General features: G+C 39.2%; 1 protein-coding gene across 1 annotated transcript in view; it reads right to left on the bottom strand.

The window, feature by feature from the left end:
* Nucleotides 1-18,080, bottom strand: part of TMEM50A (transmembrane protein 50A) — a 33,850-nt gene that overhangs the window by 14,733 nt on the left and 1,037 nt on the right. The window contains exons 2-3 of the mRNA XM_044671345.1: nt 12,824-12,938; nt 3,727-3,839 (exon numbers count right to left, since the gene is read on the bottom strand). Of these exons, the coding sequence (XP_044527280.1) occupies nt 3,727-3,839; nt 12,824-12,916 (206 nt within the window). The 5' untranslated portion in view covers nt 12,917-12,938. The remainder of the gene's footprint in view (nt 1-3,726; nt 3,840-12,823; nt 12,939-18,080) is intronic.

Genomic DNA, 18,080 nt, shown 5'->3' with positions numbered 1-18,080 from the left:
TGTTCTATGAATCCTTTCGATGTCTATATTGCCCTCTTGTTGTAGGACTTCAGGGCAATTTTGCTGAATAATTTCTTTTAGTACGGAGTCCAGGTTTCTATTAATTTCTGGTTTTTCTGGAAGACCAATTATTCTCAAATTGTCTCTTCTCGACCGGTTTTCTTGGTCTGTCACTCTCTCATTGAGATATTTCATGTTTCCTTCTATTTTTTCAGTCTTTTGACTTTGTTTTATTTGTTCTTGTTGTCTTGAGAGATCATTAGCTTCTACTTGCTCAATTCTAGCCTTTAGGGATTGATTTTCGGCTATAATCTTTTGGTTTTCGGCCATAATCTTCTGGTTTTCGGCCATGATCTTCTGGTATTCCTTTTCAATCTGGCCAATTCTGGCGTTCAATTTGCTTATCAGTTCATTTGGTTTCTGAGCCTCACTTTCCAATTGCAAAATTCTACCTTTTAAACAGTTATTTTCCTGCCAGATCTCTTCCATTTTCCTCAAAATCTCAGTTTTGAACTCTTCCATAGCTTGTGAGGAGTTTTCCTTATTTGAGGAGGGTCCGGATGCTTGTTTGTTCTCCTCCTCTGTTTGCTCGGTTGTCTGGATTTTCTCTGTGTAAAAGTTGTCGAGTGTTAAAGGCTTCTTTTTCTTGTTGTTATTCTTTCTCTTCTGATTTTCCTGAGTCTGGGTAGCCATCATTAGCCCAGCAGCTTCTCAGGTTTATCCTCGCGCTCAGTGTCTGTCAGCGGTCTATTGGCTCCTGAGGTCTGAGTTCTGGTTTTTTCCAAGGTCAAGCCCCCTGGTGGGCCCCCTTGCTTGATCCTCTGCAGGAGGTTCCTTTACAAGTCTCAGGGCGCTGCTTCCACAGTCATATACCCGTCTGCACTGGTTCCCCACTCAGGTTTTCAGAGCTTTAGTTCCTGGCTATGTCTGCCTCCACCCACGCCTCTGCCCGTGCCTGTGCGCTCTGCGCCCGGCATTTGATTTCTCTCTGCTCCCGCGCTCAGATTTCGCTTGCGTTCTTTGGCTTATTGGGGTCCCAGATCTTGCTGCTCTCAGGAACAGGCCCCGGAGCTGCCAATGACTCGATGGGTGCCCCAAACTTGCTCTTATTTCTTTTTAGCTGGGTTCCGTGCTATAAGTGCTGTGTGTGGAGGGGGTGGGGGTGGGGCGGTTGCTCAGCCCGCGATTTAGTGAGAGCCCTTTATAGCCTGGAAATGTCTCAATTCCACGTACCTTCCACGCTGTGCCCTGTTGTGGGGTTCCTCCGTTCGTCTGGACTTGTTTTTATGTCCCCTTGAGGAGTTTTGTGTGTTTCGGTCAGGAGAGGTTAAGAGCTGCTTCTTACTCTGCCGCCATCTTAACCCGGAACCCCCTGAATCTATTTTTACATTGGGGATGTAAAATACTGTTACACTCTCAACTATTTGTGCTAATGAGGGATGTGTATATGTGCTTATGTTTCTTCACAAAAGGGGAGATAAGTGAACCTACACAGTAAACAAAGTCCTTTATTTTGGGGCAGCTAAATCACATAGTAAAGAAAGCCCCAGGCTTGGAGTCAGGAAGACCTGAGTTTGAATCTAACTTCAGACACTTACTACCCCGTTTGCCTCTATTTCCTTATCTGTCAAAATGAACTGGAGAAGGAACTAGCCAACCATTCCAGTATCTTTGTTAAGAAAATCCCAAATGGGGTCATGAAGAGTCAGACATAACTGAAAGGGATGAATAACATTTCTATATCTGTATCTGATTTACAACTGATGTTCTGTGAAATCTTAATAATTCTAATAAAACAATAAAGCCACGTGTTTAAGGCTGACCCAGGAGAAATTAGGTGGTTGGATCTCACATAGTACTAGGTGTCTAATTCCCTTATAAGATTATAAGTTCCATGAGGGCAGGGACTTTGTTTTCTCTAAACTCTGTGTCTAACTTAGTCCCTACTCCAATGTTTGGCAAACAGTGGAGACTTAGAAATCCTCCGGATTGTCTAGTTTGATGTCCTGAGTCTCATGGCTGAGGAAAAACTGAAGCAGGACTGGGCTAAGTGGTCAGTGACACTATGGGTCAGAGCCTTTGCCCCAGATCTGGGGCTTCTTCCATTCTATTCTCTGTCTTCCTAATGTATGATGAATAAACAAGTGTCTCAATATTGGATTCAATATTTATGCCATGCCGGAGCAGACAAGGTCTTTAGACTTAGATTCTGCATTAGGCTGTCATCTCATTTCTGACGCTGTGATGTAGTTCTGGTTCTGCTATGATCTGTGTGGAAATTGAGCACATGCCTTAATGTAATAACTACTTAACTGGTGAGAGTTGGACTAGATGATTTCTAAGATCCTGACCTAGCTTAAGTCCTACAATCTTATAAATTCTTCTACACTGGAGAACCAAATAATTATGTGTACAGCTGGGTTCAAAACTGTATTGGGGGCAGCTGGGTGGCTCAGTGGATTGAGAGCCAGGCCTAGAGATGGGAGGTCCTAGGTTCAAACCTGGCCTCAGACACTTCCTAGCTGTGTGACCCTGGGCAAGTCACTTAATCCCCATTGCCTACCCTTACCACTCTTCTGCCTTGAAGCCAATACACAGTATTGACTCCAAGAGGGAAGGTAAGGGTTTAAATTAAAAACAAACAAACAAACAAAAAAACTGTATTAGGATGGTTAAGAAAGGGAGCAGTGAATAGTATTAACTAAAGAGGTAAGTCAAACAGATTAGATGGTAATTTAGTAAAATATGCCCTGCTTATCCACTACAAAGGTGATGGGCCATTGGAAGTATGGCAGGATATTGTAATTAAACCAAAGAGTCCAAGGTATAGGAATGTTTTCTTTCACTCTTTTATAATGCTGCTGTTTCTTAAGGCTACCAGTTATGTGACCTGGGCAACTCTCTCAGCCCCAGTTTCTTTATCTGTAATAGCATCTGCATCACAGGGTTGTTGGGAAGATTAAATGAGATAACAAAGCATTATATAAGTGCTAACTGCTATTGTCAACATCATACAAAAAAGTTCTGTAGGAAAGATGAAAGTCCTTAACAATAACATTAATTTGGGGAGGAGGGTAGACCTCCAATTTCATCAGTACATGGAGTTCTTGGTGAGGAATTGCCTGTACACAATACAGATCTCAAGTTTATAATATTAGCAAGTCTGAGGGCCTTGAGAGGTTCAGTGATTAGTCCAGGGTCACACATATCAGCACAAATGAGAGATGGGTCTTAGATTCTTGGTTCAGAGGCCACGTTTCTATCTCCTAGCCATGATGCCCCTATGAAAACAAAACTTACAAATATGGAATTGGTGAAATCCCATTTAATAAAATGCATTCTAAGATGGTTTCATTGTAGAATAATTGAAACAAAGCCCTAAGTATTTGAGATGCCTGCTGGGCTTTGTAAAAAAGTTATAACACTTGCGTATTTTACTCAGTTTTAAAAGGATGACTCGTTTTTTTTTAAATGGGGTAATTATCATTGGTCTAGCAGTAGGTTTATTCCAGCCCCTGCTGGCCAAATGGATTCTAACATCCCGTGGTCTCCTGAGTTGAAGGTACAACTAGCTTTATCTATAATCACATATGTGTGGAAAAATTATTTCAAATTTTGAACATGAGAATTAGGCATGTGGACATTCTTTGAAAACTTAATCCAGAGGTGTTTAGAAAATGTTTATAATCTAAATCAAGAAGGTAGTATTATGAAGGTGATGCTTACATGAGGAAGGCAAGAGTTGCTATTACTCCACAGGCATGGTAGGAATGGTTGAAGTCTTCCATAGAGGGATAAATAACGGCTGCATCTATGATGATCCACCAACCTGTAAAAAACTATTGAAAACCGTCTTGTTATCTTGGGTGGCCAAGGAAGGAATTTTCAGTTTGAGACTAAAATGTTCATTTCTACTTAAACATTTCATTTAAATATTACAAAATTTTAGCCAGGAGTAGTAGTGGTATATGTCCATAATCCTTGCTACTGGGTAAAGCCAAGGCTAACAGATCATGTGAGTTTGGGAGTTCTTAGCTACAGTATGGCTAAAGGCCAATCAGATGTCTATAATAAGCCCTGCATAAATTCAATTTAACTCACTTAGCATTTAAGTATCTATTATGTGCTAGACACTGTGCTTAGTGCTGAAAATACAAATAAGAAAAAGAAAGACAATCTCTGCAGTGGAGGAGTTTATAATCCAATAGGAGAAGACAAAAAGGAAACTGGTTGGGGTTGGGAGCAGGGGAAAAGGATGGAATAGATACCAGAGACAGCCAGTATGGGGTATCATGCTCTATGGAGTTCAAACCAAGGAGGGTTGCAGATGGAGAGGTGAGTTAGCTGGAAAGTCAGGCTACTTCTCTAAAGGAAAGCTCTGGGAGAAGTTTGTAGTGCTCCATCCTCCAGGTCCTCCAATCAGAAGGGAGAAGAATCTGAGAGAGTAGGGTTGCTAAACATCCAAGGCTCAGTTAATATCACCAACAAGGTGAACTCCCAAGTGGTGACCAACAGGTTGCCTGAGGGGCAAGCTCAACCAGATTGGAAAAGGAACAGTTCAAAGCCTCCTTGCTGATAAACAGTGGGTTTAGGCCTAGGAGTGGCTGCTGGACTTCTAGCTCAAATGGGATTTTTTTTTTACCCAAGCTAAAAAAAATTATCCAAAAAACAAAAACAAAATAATTCAAGTTTACTATAAAATATTAACTAAAGCAAAATGGACAAACCCTATTATGGGGAAAACCAGGAGAGTTAACTTAAATATTATTCGTGGCCTCTGTGGGGTGGAGAGGAGACAGGAAGGGACAATGGGTAAGACTTTACAAGCCAAGGAACCAGGTTTAACTATAAGGGGAATGACTGTTGACAGAAATGGCAGTTAAGCCTGACTAACTGTCACCCTGCCCCACCCAGCCTGGAGAAAGTCTGAAACTGTGTCGTTTTTCTCCAAGCTTAAAACCAGAAAGCCAGAATTTCTCTTTTCTCAAGCTCTTAACAGATCTACCCCTTACCTAAGCTCAGAACATTGAGTAATCAATAGAGTTTCATGCAAATGGACTTTGAGCTATAGGTTACAGCTGCACTGGGAGAAAAAAATCCCAAGTTAACCAATAGGTACAAGTTCAGTTTTCCACACAATGAGGACTTTAAAGTACTAGAAAAAGACACAGGGAAACAGTTTAACTATAATATGAGGGGTTAGGAAAGGGGGTTAGGTGAAGTTATGACTAACTACCCAGGACTGGTGTCAAAGGGGTAAGTTCCTTAGCCAACCTGTTTCTGCCAGGTTTTGACAGCTTGGCTAAAGACCTGAGGAAGAGGGCTTGAATTTTGGGTCTCACAACTGTTCCAGAGATGTTTTCAGGATACCAGGAACCAACTCCTCCACAGCTGATGATCCAAAGTAACCAGGTAGGGAGAGATGTCTGCAAACTGTCCACCAGATCACAGGCCACTTCCCTACTCAGAGCTGACTTGCAGGATTGATGTCTTCTGCCTTTTCAACCTTCACCACTCTCCAAGATCCCAGGTTAAAAAGGGACTACAGATTGCACTTCTGAACCCCTCACAGCTCAGCCACCTGTCAGTTGCCCAGCACTCTCCTCCCTACCCCCTGCATTCCATTCAGAATGTCCATGACTTCCAGCAAAGGCTTTCCCTAATATGCTTACACAAATCTGCTTTTAAACTTTTACAGCCTATACCTATTACAACCCAGAGGAATATCGTCCAATTTGATATTTATCGCCCATTTCTAGTGAACTGAGAAATTCTTTAATATTTTAGCACAGCATGCTACTCTGAAGAAAAGGTGGTCTTTGTTGGCCAACTAACATTTGAGGGTAAAATGTTAAAATAGACTTTCTTAGTAGCAGGAGTACTGGATTTGAAATCATAATATATGGTATTCAAATCCAGATATCATGTAACAGTTAACCAAGTCATTTACCATTCTGAGCCTCGGTTTTACATCTCTAAAAAAAGTGTAATATGTTATCCTCACAGAGTTTTAAAGGAAATGTTAGACAATGTCCACATTATTATCATGAATAAGTCTATCTGAATTACTATTTTCATGGGCATATTAATGAAAATCTGAAAGTTACCTGACACCTAACAACAATCTATAATTACAACATAATATAAAAGGGAAAAGGATGGAGAGTGTTGACATGGAATCTAGAGACCCCAAACTTGTGGCCTAGTGAGATCTGATGAACCCCAAGTTTTAGGAATAGCTTGTAGGTTGGAGACCCCCAAAGCTTGTGCTTGTTCCTTGTTCCCGTGAGAATTCCACCCTGAAGGGAATCTCAGGCTAGCAGTTGCAGACTGAATAATGGAGCCTAGGGTAAAAGCTAAGTGATTCTTTTGCCTTAGAAGCTTCTCCCATTGTACCACATTCCCTGTTTCGGGGATCAAACTCAGGATCAAACTCAGCTTATGAGACTGATGCACTGCCTACTGTGCTAAAGAGTCACTTAGCTTTTACCCTAGGGTCCATTATTCAGTCTGCAACTGCTAGCCTGAGATTCCCTTCAGGGTGGAATTCTCACGGGAACAAGGAACAAGCACAAGCTTTGGGGGTCTCCATCCTACAAGCTATTCCTAAAACTTGGGGTTCATCAGATCTCACTAGGCCACAAGTTTGGGGTCTCTAGATTCCACGTTGACAAGAGCAACTCAGCATACTACTCCACTAAAAAAATAGCATATTAGCGATATATTGTTGCAGCCTTTAGGAAGAATTCTGAGCTGCCCAAATGTTAAAGTATTCAAACTCAATAAATTCTTACCGAATGTATATTATGTACATAGCAGTGTTGGACCCCTGGGGAGGGGATTCAGATATACATAAGAGAATTCCTGCTTTCGTGGAACTCATATAATGGGGGAAACAACATGTTTACAAATAACTTCAACATAAAATAGAATATGCTAAATATGCAAGAAAAACAGAAACAAAATGCTGCAAAAAGTCCAAGGAAAAAAAGTAATGCCTTCTTGAATGATCATAGGGCGTTTCATAAAGGAGATGGATCTGAAAGGGGTGGCAAAAATGAGCAAGGGGGAGGGAGGAAGAAAATCCAAAGAAAAGGGGTCAAAGTAGTTAAGGGCATAGGCTCAAAGCACAAGTTCCACCCAGATACCAGACATTTCTATGATGGATATGTTTTATAGTCTTATATTATTCTTAAAGAAAGATCAAAACAGAAGATATTTTTGGAAGAGAAAGTTTTTACAGGTTAATATCTGAACTGACATACTTTATGCCCTATGGAATGAGTCAAGGATGACATGTAATACAGACACGGTCCCCCTCTGTTATTCCCGATAATCCCCTAAACCCTAGAACTATGGAAAAACTGATGTTAGTAACCACGGGTAGGATGAGGGAGACTAAAGTCTGAGTGTGGTGGTGCAGCCCCTACTTCTGTCCTCATATGTGTAAAAGAGTGTTTGTAGGCTAAGTGCCACATCCCCAAGTCTCTAACTTGAGTGAGGAAAAATAGCTCTACCCCTCCATGGCATATTTAATGGCCTGGCATCCCCTGGTGTCAGCCTGAGCGTCAAAGTGAGCTAAGGGGGTATATAAGGCCAGCAGGGAAAGTTCAAGGGTCTCTGGACTTCCCTCTTTAGGAGAAGGGTTCCCTGTGCTGCTTTAGGAGGAATATATAGGCCTCAGCCAGCTAAATGGAAACTCTATAATCAGGTTAATCCTTCCTTAAGAGAAATCTACCTCCATCTCTTCTCTCATCTTTCACCTTCTCATTTTATTAATAAAATGCTTAAAACTCTGGCTGGGTCCCCCATTTTTATCATAACAAAGCATAACCCCAAGAGCACCAGCTAGCTAATGTATTTAAGACAAACCTTGGGGGTTATCAAAGGAAGCACCTGAAAGCAAAAACTGTATTACGTATTAGTAAACCAACAAAGATGGGGTCAACTAAAGTGAGGGAAAAATGGGAGAGAAAAGGGGACAGAAGAAAGGGAAAGAGAAGAGAGAGCTGATATTACATAGAAGATGGATACAACTAATCAAAGAGTGTTTTCTCTGTAAAGTCAGGGTGTTAACTTATTTCATCTTTGGACAAATGCATTTTCTATCTGTTTAGCTATGGGGGTAGCTAAACATGGAGACATGGGAGACAACTAGACTGGGAAGTTGGGAAATTTGGGTATCATTTCTAGTTCTACCACTTACTTGCTGTGTGACCTTCTCAAAGGCCTCAGTTTCCTTGTTTCTAAAAAGAATAGGATTAGATGATCTTTAAAGGTTCTTTCTAATGTGCTGTGATTTGAAGAAATATTACTGCCATCTATTCTATCATTCATGTTAATTCTAATTATTTCTCCAATATTAAAATATATGAGAAAATATTAGGTATGAATATACAGTCAAATGTATTACATTCTAAAACATAATATAACAAGTATCAATATTGCCAATAATTTAGTATGTAGTCATGGCTATTAAATATTCTTTAATGGGTCTATGACTCCAATGGTGTGGAAACTTCTACTACCAAGGTAGATGGCAACACTTTTTAAAGTAGCTTGTCATAAGCTGTTGTAGCCAGATTAAGAATTGTATCCAGGATAATCAATCTTCTGGAGATGATTTTTTTTTGAAGTGAGAGTTGGGTTGGTTCTTGGTCCATCTCCAGGCTTATATTGGAAACCTTTCCAATTTAGTAGGGCTTATACTCCACTAACAAAGTCTTTGAAAACCTAGGGTCGAGACAGCTAGGTAGTACAATGGAAGAGCACCAGGCCTAGAATTGGGAGGACCTGGATTCAAATCTGGTTTCAGATATTTCCTAGCTCTATGTGATCCTGGGCAAGTCACTTAACCCTAACTGCTCAGCCATTACTACTCTTCTGCCCAAGATAGAAGGTAAGGGTTTGGGGGGGGGGGGAAGAAAAGAAAGAAAATCTGGGGTTACTATCATGTCACAATGAGGCAGTGAATAGTATTTTTAAGTATATTAAGATCCTGTCATTTTAGTGTGGGAACTCCCTCTCAGGGACAGAAGTCACAATCTCTAAAACTGTTTATAGCTTTAGAGTTAACTGTCTCCAGGAGGTTAAATGACAGGCTGTTCTCCCATGAAGTAAGACACAAATCGAAGAAAGCATGGAAAGCTGGGCCAGACCTCAGGACCATCTCTACGCCAACCTCATTTTATAGATGGTTTCAGTTATCATAACATTCAACAGCATAAATTAAAATTTTACTTCTGGTGAATTTGGTTCTAGATGCCATCAAGCATAAAATATACAGAAAAGGAAGAAAAAAATTAACAGAAATCATTGGTGTAAACACTTGGTTTCAAGAGTGGTTGGTCATCTCAACCAATACAAACTTTCTCAAAATTCTACAAGCTCAGGATGCCACGAGTTTTCTTCTATTTTCAAAGCAGAAAATTCTCCATAAAAAAACAAAACATTTTAATCAAACTGTTACAAAAAGAATTTTCAGGAATCTGTAACTATGTATTTCTCTACTACACATTTCTCTATGTAGCCACTAACCACTTGACTGATGGTTCCCCTTCACAGAGAGGTGAATTGGAGCTCTCAGAGGCTATGCCCTCCAAGGACAAGATGTTGCCAGTTCTACTAAACTGGAAATATACTGTATATGGGCTCAGAAACAGACTCTGTTTTCTGACAAGGACAAAGTTGGCCAAGCAAAGAGAAGTTTATTACCAGGTTGGCAACCTAGTGATTTTTTTTTTCCTTCTAGTAATTCATGAAGACCATCCTAAGGCGTAGAGGAATTATGACTGAAACCAGTAGAGGGAGTACCCACACTAACATTTTGAAGAATGTCCACAAGACACATGTATACATATATATGTAAACTGATGTTTAGAAAGCAAAATTTATAAATATACTTCATCTCTTCAGAGTCATAAAGTATATATGGATTTTATAATTAGCACTTTTTTGGTTCCAGGAATTGTACTCTTAAGATTAATCATAATTTGAAGACAACAGTTCAGAAATAAAAAGCACTTCAGACTGAAATTCATCATTTTCATTTGTCAGGTTTCAGATGTATCTGCAGTCAGTGTAGCTATACAGTAGCAACTTTTCAAGGGCTGCTATAATTATAGTTTCATTTTTGGTATTCTCAGCTCACTGTAGGCAATAATTCTACTTCATAGACCAAAATATAAAATTTTTCTGATGTATTTATGAGTGCAGTATTTTTTTTACAGTACCAGTAAGTTTTACTTGTACCATTTCTTTGGGAAATATAGGCTAGTTATTTTTATTAATTGCATATATTCAGTGAATGGACTATAGAATGTCCAAATGTAGGTTTTTGAGAGGAGATAATATAGCATACTACAAAAAAAACACTGGATTAGGAACTTGGGACAATTGAATTATGGTTCCTGCTCTGTTGATGACAAAGCATGTGATCAATGCAGTCCTATCTGACAGGCATTTGCTAAATAGTTACTATGTGCAAGGTCCTGTCTAAAGCACTGGGAACACTAAAACAGAATGAACCAACTGAGAATTGCGCACAACCATGGGGGTTGTGGGGAATGACACAGGCAAGTCTCTTTCTCCCTTTGATTCTTAGTTTCCTTCTAGACCAGTGATTCCCAAAGTGGGCGCTACTGCCCCTTTGGGTGGGTGCTGCAGTGATCCAGGAGGGCAGTGATGGCCACAGGTGCATTTATCTTTTCTATTAATTGCTATTAAAATTTAAAAAAAATTAATTTCCATGGGGCTAAGTAATATTTTTTTTGGAAAGAGGGCAGTAGGGCAAAAAAGTTTGGGAACCACTGTGACCTAGACAATGAGGAGGAACTTCTTTCCAATTCTTCATATTTCAAAATATCAAATCTTGGCTATTCTATGTGAAAAGACTTTGGGGCATGCCACACCAACAAAACTCTAGCAAAAGATGAGACATATACCCTCAGGGACATGCGACACAAACAAGGATTCTGTCCTATAAGTTTCCTCTGAAACTCTCTGCAGATGAGCTCTCTAAGGCTTTACAGCTGAAGTCAGTCAGCTCTCAATGAGGCAGGCCCATTTCCTGATTGATTTGGCTTCTGGCACCTCTCTGGGGTTATCTGCTTAGACCTACATGTCCAGCGATTATGAAGAAGCTTACATTACATTCAATGGATAAGTCTATATTAAATGTATGATGTTTCATACCAGGAACTTTTGGAAAGGGAATCAGTGTTGAGAATTAGAGGATCCTTTGGTAAAAAAAAGGTCAAAACTTGAGTTTTGTATTTTTTTAAGTAAGTTTTTATTGATGTTTTCAGTTTCTTACATCACCAGTTATTCCCAGTATCTCCCTACTACTTCTCCCAGAGAGTCATCTCATATGACAAATATTTCTTAAAAAAGAAAAAAGTCATCATAATAGATCAACACACTGAAAAAAAATCCCAAAACTATGCAATGTAGAACATCAATACATGTCCCCACTCCCACAAAGGGGTGGACTGGGGATGCCCTCTCATGTCTTTTTACTCAAGACCTGCTTGAATTTAGTTCTAATTCCGTTATGTTGACTGAGTTTGGATTTTGGGGTGTGTAGCTGTTCTTTCCATGTTTATTCCTATAATCAATGCATATTGCTTTCTAGGCTTTGCTTCTTTCCCTCTACATCAGTTTATGTAAAGTCTTCCAGTTTTCTGAAGTGCTCATCACACTTCATTTCTTACAGCACACTACATTCATGTACCATAATTTGTTTATCCATTTCCTAAACAATGGACATCTACTTGATTTCTAATTTTAACCATCACAAAAAGGGAAGCTGTAAGTATTTGGGTCTATATAGAGACTTTCTTCTTATTGATGGCTTTCTTGGGGTACAAGCAAAACTTCAATTAATCAAAGAGTAGTGAGTGTAAATGACAGGTTGTCTTTATCTTCCTCAGATTCTGGAATACTAAAGTGTGCTATTCACTGCAGGTACATAAAAAATGCTTGTTCAATTATGTAAGTGGAAAAGAACAACAAAGAACCCTGCAAGCTGTGTCAGGACAATAACCAATCTCATCAAGAGATGAGAAAATGCAGCTCTATAGAAACTTCTTTGTAGAAGTGGGGACTATGGATGTGGGACATTGCACACACTGATAAACATGGTGGTTAGGTTTTCAGGACTGATTTCTTTTTCTTTCTTGTTAAAAGGGACAGATCACTGGGAAGGAGGTAGGGAAAGAGATATTTGAAAAGGAAGGTGATATTCAAAACAGGACACAACAATACTTTTTTGGGGTTGAGCAGATATTATTGCAGGTACTACAAAATAAACTTTTTTATAAAGAGATTTTATTTTACCAATTACATGTAATTTTCAAATAAGTTTTCGGAAGTTATATTATCTAAATATCTTCTTTCCTCCCTTCCCTCTCTCCCCTCCTGGGGCTGGCAAGCAATTTCACATATTATCATACAAAACATACAAAATGGAGATTTAACAAAGACAAAGATAAAATTCTGACAATTCAAGTCACATAGAGACAGGCATACCAAAAAATGGATACTAAAATCATAGAAATATATGTATCAGGGGGCAGCTAGGTGGCTCAGTGGATAGAGAGCTAGATTGGAGATAGGACCTGGATTCCAATGTGGCCTCAGACACCTCCTAGCTGTGTGACCCTGGGCAAGTCACTTAGCCCCAGTTGTCTAGCCCTTACTGCTCTTTAGCCCTTGCAACCAATACTTAGTATCTAAGGGTTTATTTAAGAGAAGAAAGAGAGAGAGAGAGAGAGAGAGAGAGAGAGAGAGAGAGAGAGAGAGAGAGAGAGAGAAACTTACATACCAGGAATCCAGCTACAATAGATGCAATAGTATTACGCTTTTCTCCCCAATCAATGCATTCTGAGCATCGAAGGCCTTCCAGAAATCCAGACATTTTTCAGGTCTCTAGGAAAAAACTTAAAACAAAAGCATTCATTTATTTTCTTCAAATAAAGAAAAAATTATATACAATTCTTGTCAAATATATATATATATACTAGTATGAAGAAATTAGGTGCAAAATTATGAATGCTTTTGGTTCCACTCATCCCATAACAGAGAATATCTGGGCATTTTGGACTTCACTAAAGGCCTACTCCTATGTCTCATCATGGAATGGAAGTGGCCCTAAGCTTTTTTCCCCTTTTTAAAAAAACCCTTACCTTCCATCTTAAAATCAATATCACGTATTGGTTATAAGACAGGACCTCCCATCTCTAGGCCTGGTTCTCAATCCACTGAGTTATCTAGTGCCCCCAGTTCTGGGTTTTTAAAAGTTATACCCATGCACTGGCACTACAGACTTTGGCAGGTTCTATCTAAGTTGAAAAGGCCTGGAACTCATTACCAATGAAGGACAGTGTCTGGTATAAGAGGACTAGCCTAGAAAGGGATGGAGAAGTTCATCATAAGTAGCATAGTCATGAGATAATGGCTTAGACACAGTAACTCATGAAACAAAGAACGATTTAAAAATTATCTTCAATCCTATGCAGCTCCCTTCCATTGCTTCAGGAGCAGAGTAGCAGAAAAAGGGCAAAGGGTACTAATGATCACAGATTTTGGACCTTGAATACAGATTTAATTTAATGATACAATGATAAATGAGTTGGCATAGTAGTAGAACAAGTTAAAACTTCTAAATTAACAACTTTTCTAAAAACCAAATGGAAAGATATAAGGAAGCTAAATCCAAGGCTTGCCTCTCAAGTTTTCCTTAGAGAAGTAAACAAAGGAATTGGCCTCCCCCTCTACCCAGAGGAAATCAGTATTTCCTGGGACACTTGATCATCCTGTCTGGCAGTGTTCTTGATAAGCATAAGAAAAAAATCATGGTTGATAATTACAGCTCATGCAGCAACATCTGATAAAGAATAAGGAAATGCAGAGATTACATCAACTTGATAAGATCCATCAAAGCAAAACATTGCTTAACTTAGCTCTCAGTGACTCCATTGTAAATGGCTTAAAGAAGCTAGGCAAAAAACCAATTTGGAAAATATGGCTCAGGATAAAGAAATGAAAGAGAATTATAGAATCTTAGAGGTCATTTAATTCAAGTAATACCTGAACAAAAATATTCTCTAGAATATAGCTGACAATTGTTTATCTAGCTTTTGATAAGAGACTACCACATTCCTACCTCACTTCCCTTCAGAGAGCTCTCTCTACCCATTAGGAAATTTTCCTGATCTCAAGCTTAAATTTGCTTCTCTGCTTCTTACCCATTGCACCTGTTCTGCTTTCTGAAGAAAAGAGAGGACTTATGGTGATGATGGCTAGCATTTACATAGCTCTTTTAACTATTATTTCATCCTCACAACAATTCCTGGAGGTAAGTATTGTTTTTTTAAGTTTATTTTATTTAAAAATTTTTAAGAATATTTTTTCCATGGTTACACAATTCATGTCTTTTTCCTCCCCTCCTCCCTTCTCCCTCCCGGAGCCAAAGAGCAATTCCACTGGGTTTTACATGTATCATTGTTCAAAACCTATTTCCATATTATTACCATTTGCAATAGAGTGATCATTTAAAGTCAACATCCCTTCATATTCCCGTCGAACCATGTGATCAATCATATGTTTTTCTTTTGCGTTTCTACTCCCAGTTCTTTCTCTGGATGTGGATAGCGCTCTTTCTCATAAGTCCCTCAGAATTATCCTGGGTCATTGCATTGCTGCTAGTAGAGAAGTCCATTACATTCAATTGTACCACAGTGTATCAGTCTCTGTGTACAATGTTCTCCTGGTTCTGCTCCTTTCGCTCTGCACCAATTCCTGGAGGTTGTTCCAGTTCATATGGAATTCCTCCAGTTCATTATTCCTTTCAGCACAGTAGTATTTGGAGGTAAGTGTTATTGCTATGCTCATTTTACAGATGAAGAAACTTGAGGCAGGGAGAAGCTAAATGACTTGCCTACAGTCACACAGCTAGTAAGTGTCTGAGGCTGGATTTGAACACAGGTCTTATTGATTCAAGGTCTCATGGCCTTTGCCCACTGCACCAGCTTTTTCTATATGATGCTTCTTCAAATACTTGAGGACAGTTGTCACTTCTCCTAAGTTTTTTCTTCTTTAGGCTAAACATCTTTCAATTCCATCAACTTACTTGAACTTAAAGGCTTTACTGTACAGGTAGTCTTACTCTATAGATACTACCCAGCTCATCAATATGCAAGTGAATCTATGAATTCACTAATCTGGGCATTTTTCCAACAAAGCACATCACAAGCTCTTCAAGTTTGACTCCTTGGCCCCCTGCATTGTCCTTGCCAAACTCTGCTACCCAAGTTGAGCTAAAGGATTTCCTCACTTCTTGAGATCAGTAGAGCACTATTGGCCATCCCTTTGTTATCTTTCTTCCAGCCAAGATGAGTGATCACTTATTCTGCATGCTACTGTGGGGTTTTTCTTCTTCTTTTTTAAAACCCTTACTCCTTCCGTCTTAGAATCAATACTGTGTATTGGTAAGGCAAAAGAGTGGTAAGGGCTAGGCAAAGGGGGTTAAGTGACTTGCCCAGGGTCACACAGCTAGGAAGTGTCTGAGTCTCTAGGCCTGGCTCTCAACGCACTCAGCTGCCCTGTTGTGGAATTTTAAGGGCAGTAGAGAGACATGCTGTGAGTATAAGTAGGTTGCAGGATATTCTCAATGATGACTAAATACAAAAAGTGGCCTAAAGATACCACAAATGAAATATATGATTGGAATAATCAGATGGGCTGATCATGTAGAGCAGGGGTTGGCAACGTATGGCTCTTGAGCCATACCTGGCTCTTTTGAGGGCCAGATATGGCTCTTTCTGCAGGAGCCATAAAGTCCATTTTTTTAGGCGCTGTTACAGGAGCGCACACTGTGAGCACTGTACAGCTCTCACGAAATTACATTTTAAAAAATGTGGCATTTATGGCTCTCTTAATGGCCAAAAAGGTTGCCGACCCCTGATGTAGAGAGTCAGAGTTAACTGATCAATAGCCTGGTTACTGTCTGGTAAAATCTATGGAGGATTCATGGGAGGATATGAACAAGATGAAAAGCCACAAAAAGGTTGCAAATTGCAGAACAGGAAGCAGATAACCCATGTCAATGAAATCATAGATTCGCAGAAATACTGAGAAAATGTTTAAATGATTTTAATTTTGAGAAACAAGTTTTCTTCATATGTATATGTTTGCCTTTGGGAGCCCTTCTAGTTCTAAATCTAAAATATATTTCATTTAAAGAATGATTTTGAAATAGTTATGCAATATTATGTAGGTTCTTGCCCTAATAGTAAAAATGTTTTCTTCCTACTGGTTAGATACTTTTTTTTTTTTTAACCCTTGTACTTCGGTGTATTGTCTCATAGGTGGAAGATTGGTAAGGGTGGGCAATGGGGGTCAAGTGACTTGCCCAGGGTCACACAGCTGGGAAGTGGCTGAGGCCGGGTTTGAACCTAGGACCTCCTGTCTCTAGGCCTAACTCTCACTCCACTGAGCAACCCAGCTGCCCTGGTTAGATACTTTTTGAAAGCTGATGGCCAATGTTCTAGATCTAGTCAGCTGCTTGACTAATTTTAAATTACTATTTTAACCATAGTCTGTTTTAAAATAAACATTTTAGAAGACAAAATGAATTGAGGTAATTTTATGTCAGAATATGTTTATAACAAAATTTCCTTATTGTCAATGGCAGTATCAATCATATCAAAGAAAAACAGTGGAATAACTAACCTCATTTCCTCTGACAAGACTACAAAATAAGTAGATTAGAGGATATAATGTAGTTTACCCAGATCCAAGTCAAGAACTGATGGTCTCTCATGCTAATCATGGGGACTAGATGCAAAGACATGGCTTACTTGATAATCCAAGGTGTAAATGGTCACTAAGCAAGCATTTCATAAGAGGTTTCCATGTGCAAGAGACTGTGTTGGGAATAAGAGAAAGGCAAGAACAGTGCCTCTCTTCAAATAGTTATTAATGTTCAATGTTATTTGGAACATCTCCAGTAGAATACTCCATGGATCTGAAGTCACATTTAGAGGGACATCATGTTCAGGATGAGATGTGATACAGAATCGAAGCACATCTGGATTTGTAGTTTGGTTCTGGGCTATACGTTTCGAGAAGAGTAGTGACAAGTTATAGCAGGGATTCTTATCCTTTTTTTGGGTCATGGACCACTTTGGAGGTCTGTTGAAGCCTATAGACTTTCTCTCAGAATATTGTTTTTAAATATATAGAATACATAGGATTACAAAGGAAACCAATTATAATGAAATAGTTATCAAAATATTTAAAAAACAAGTTCATGAATCCCAGAAGAACCCTTGAGTTAGAAGGCATCCAGAGTAGGGCCGGAAGGTCAATAACAAGCTTTGAATTCATGTCACATGAGGATCATTTGAAGGAACTTGGGATGTTTAGTCTGGGGAAGAGAAACTTTAGGGGGACATGAAAGCTGCTTTCAAACATCTGAAGGACTGTTATCTGTAGAGAATAAATTTATTTTCCTGGACCTCAAAGGACAAGATAAAGAAGTAAAGGGAAGTTGCAGAGAACATTTTAGCTTGATATAGGAAAAGATTTCCTTCCAATCAAGTGAGTCCAGTGGAAAGCTCCATCTTTGGAGGAAATGAAGTTCTGTTCTTGCCCTGGTTGAAAGTCTTCCAGATGCAGAGGGCATTTGTGGTCAGCTCTGATAGACTAGATAGCTTCTGAGGTCCCTTCCAAATCTGAGATTTGAGGTACTATATTTCAGGTATTTAAGAAAATTTTCTTTATTATTTTGTTCCTTTAAACCTTCTTTGTTACAAATATTATATTTCTTCAAACTTCTTAATTCCTTAATAGTTAAGAAATCTGACACTATTGCACAGTATTTTTCTCCATCCATATCACTTTCAGCTCTCTTCTACTTGCTCCACCTAAACATCCTGTCTCATCATTGTTTACTTCCTGTTTTTTTCTTTCACTTCTAAAAAACTAAAAACGGTACATAGTGAGATGGGCTAAGTGACTTAACCAAGACAATTACTATATTACTGAGCCAAGATTCAACTCAGATCTTCTTTGTCTCC

The sequence above is a fragment of the Gracilinanus agilis genome, chromosome 3 (genome assembly GCF_016433145.1).
Source record: "Gracilinanus agilis isolate LMUSP501 chromosome 3, AgileGrace, whole genome shotgun sequence".
Classification (NCBI taxonomy): Eukaryota; Metazoa; Chordata; class Mammalia; order Didelphimorphia; family Didelphidae; genus Gracilinanus; species Gracilinanus agilis.
Note: the sequence above shows the minus strand (reverse complement) of the source record. Positions and strands in the feature narration are given on the sequence as shown.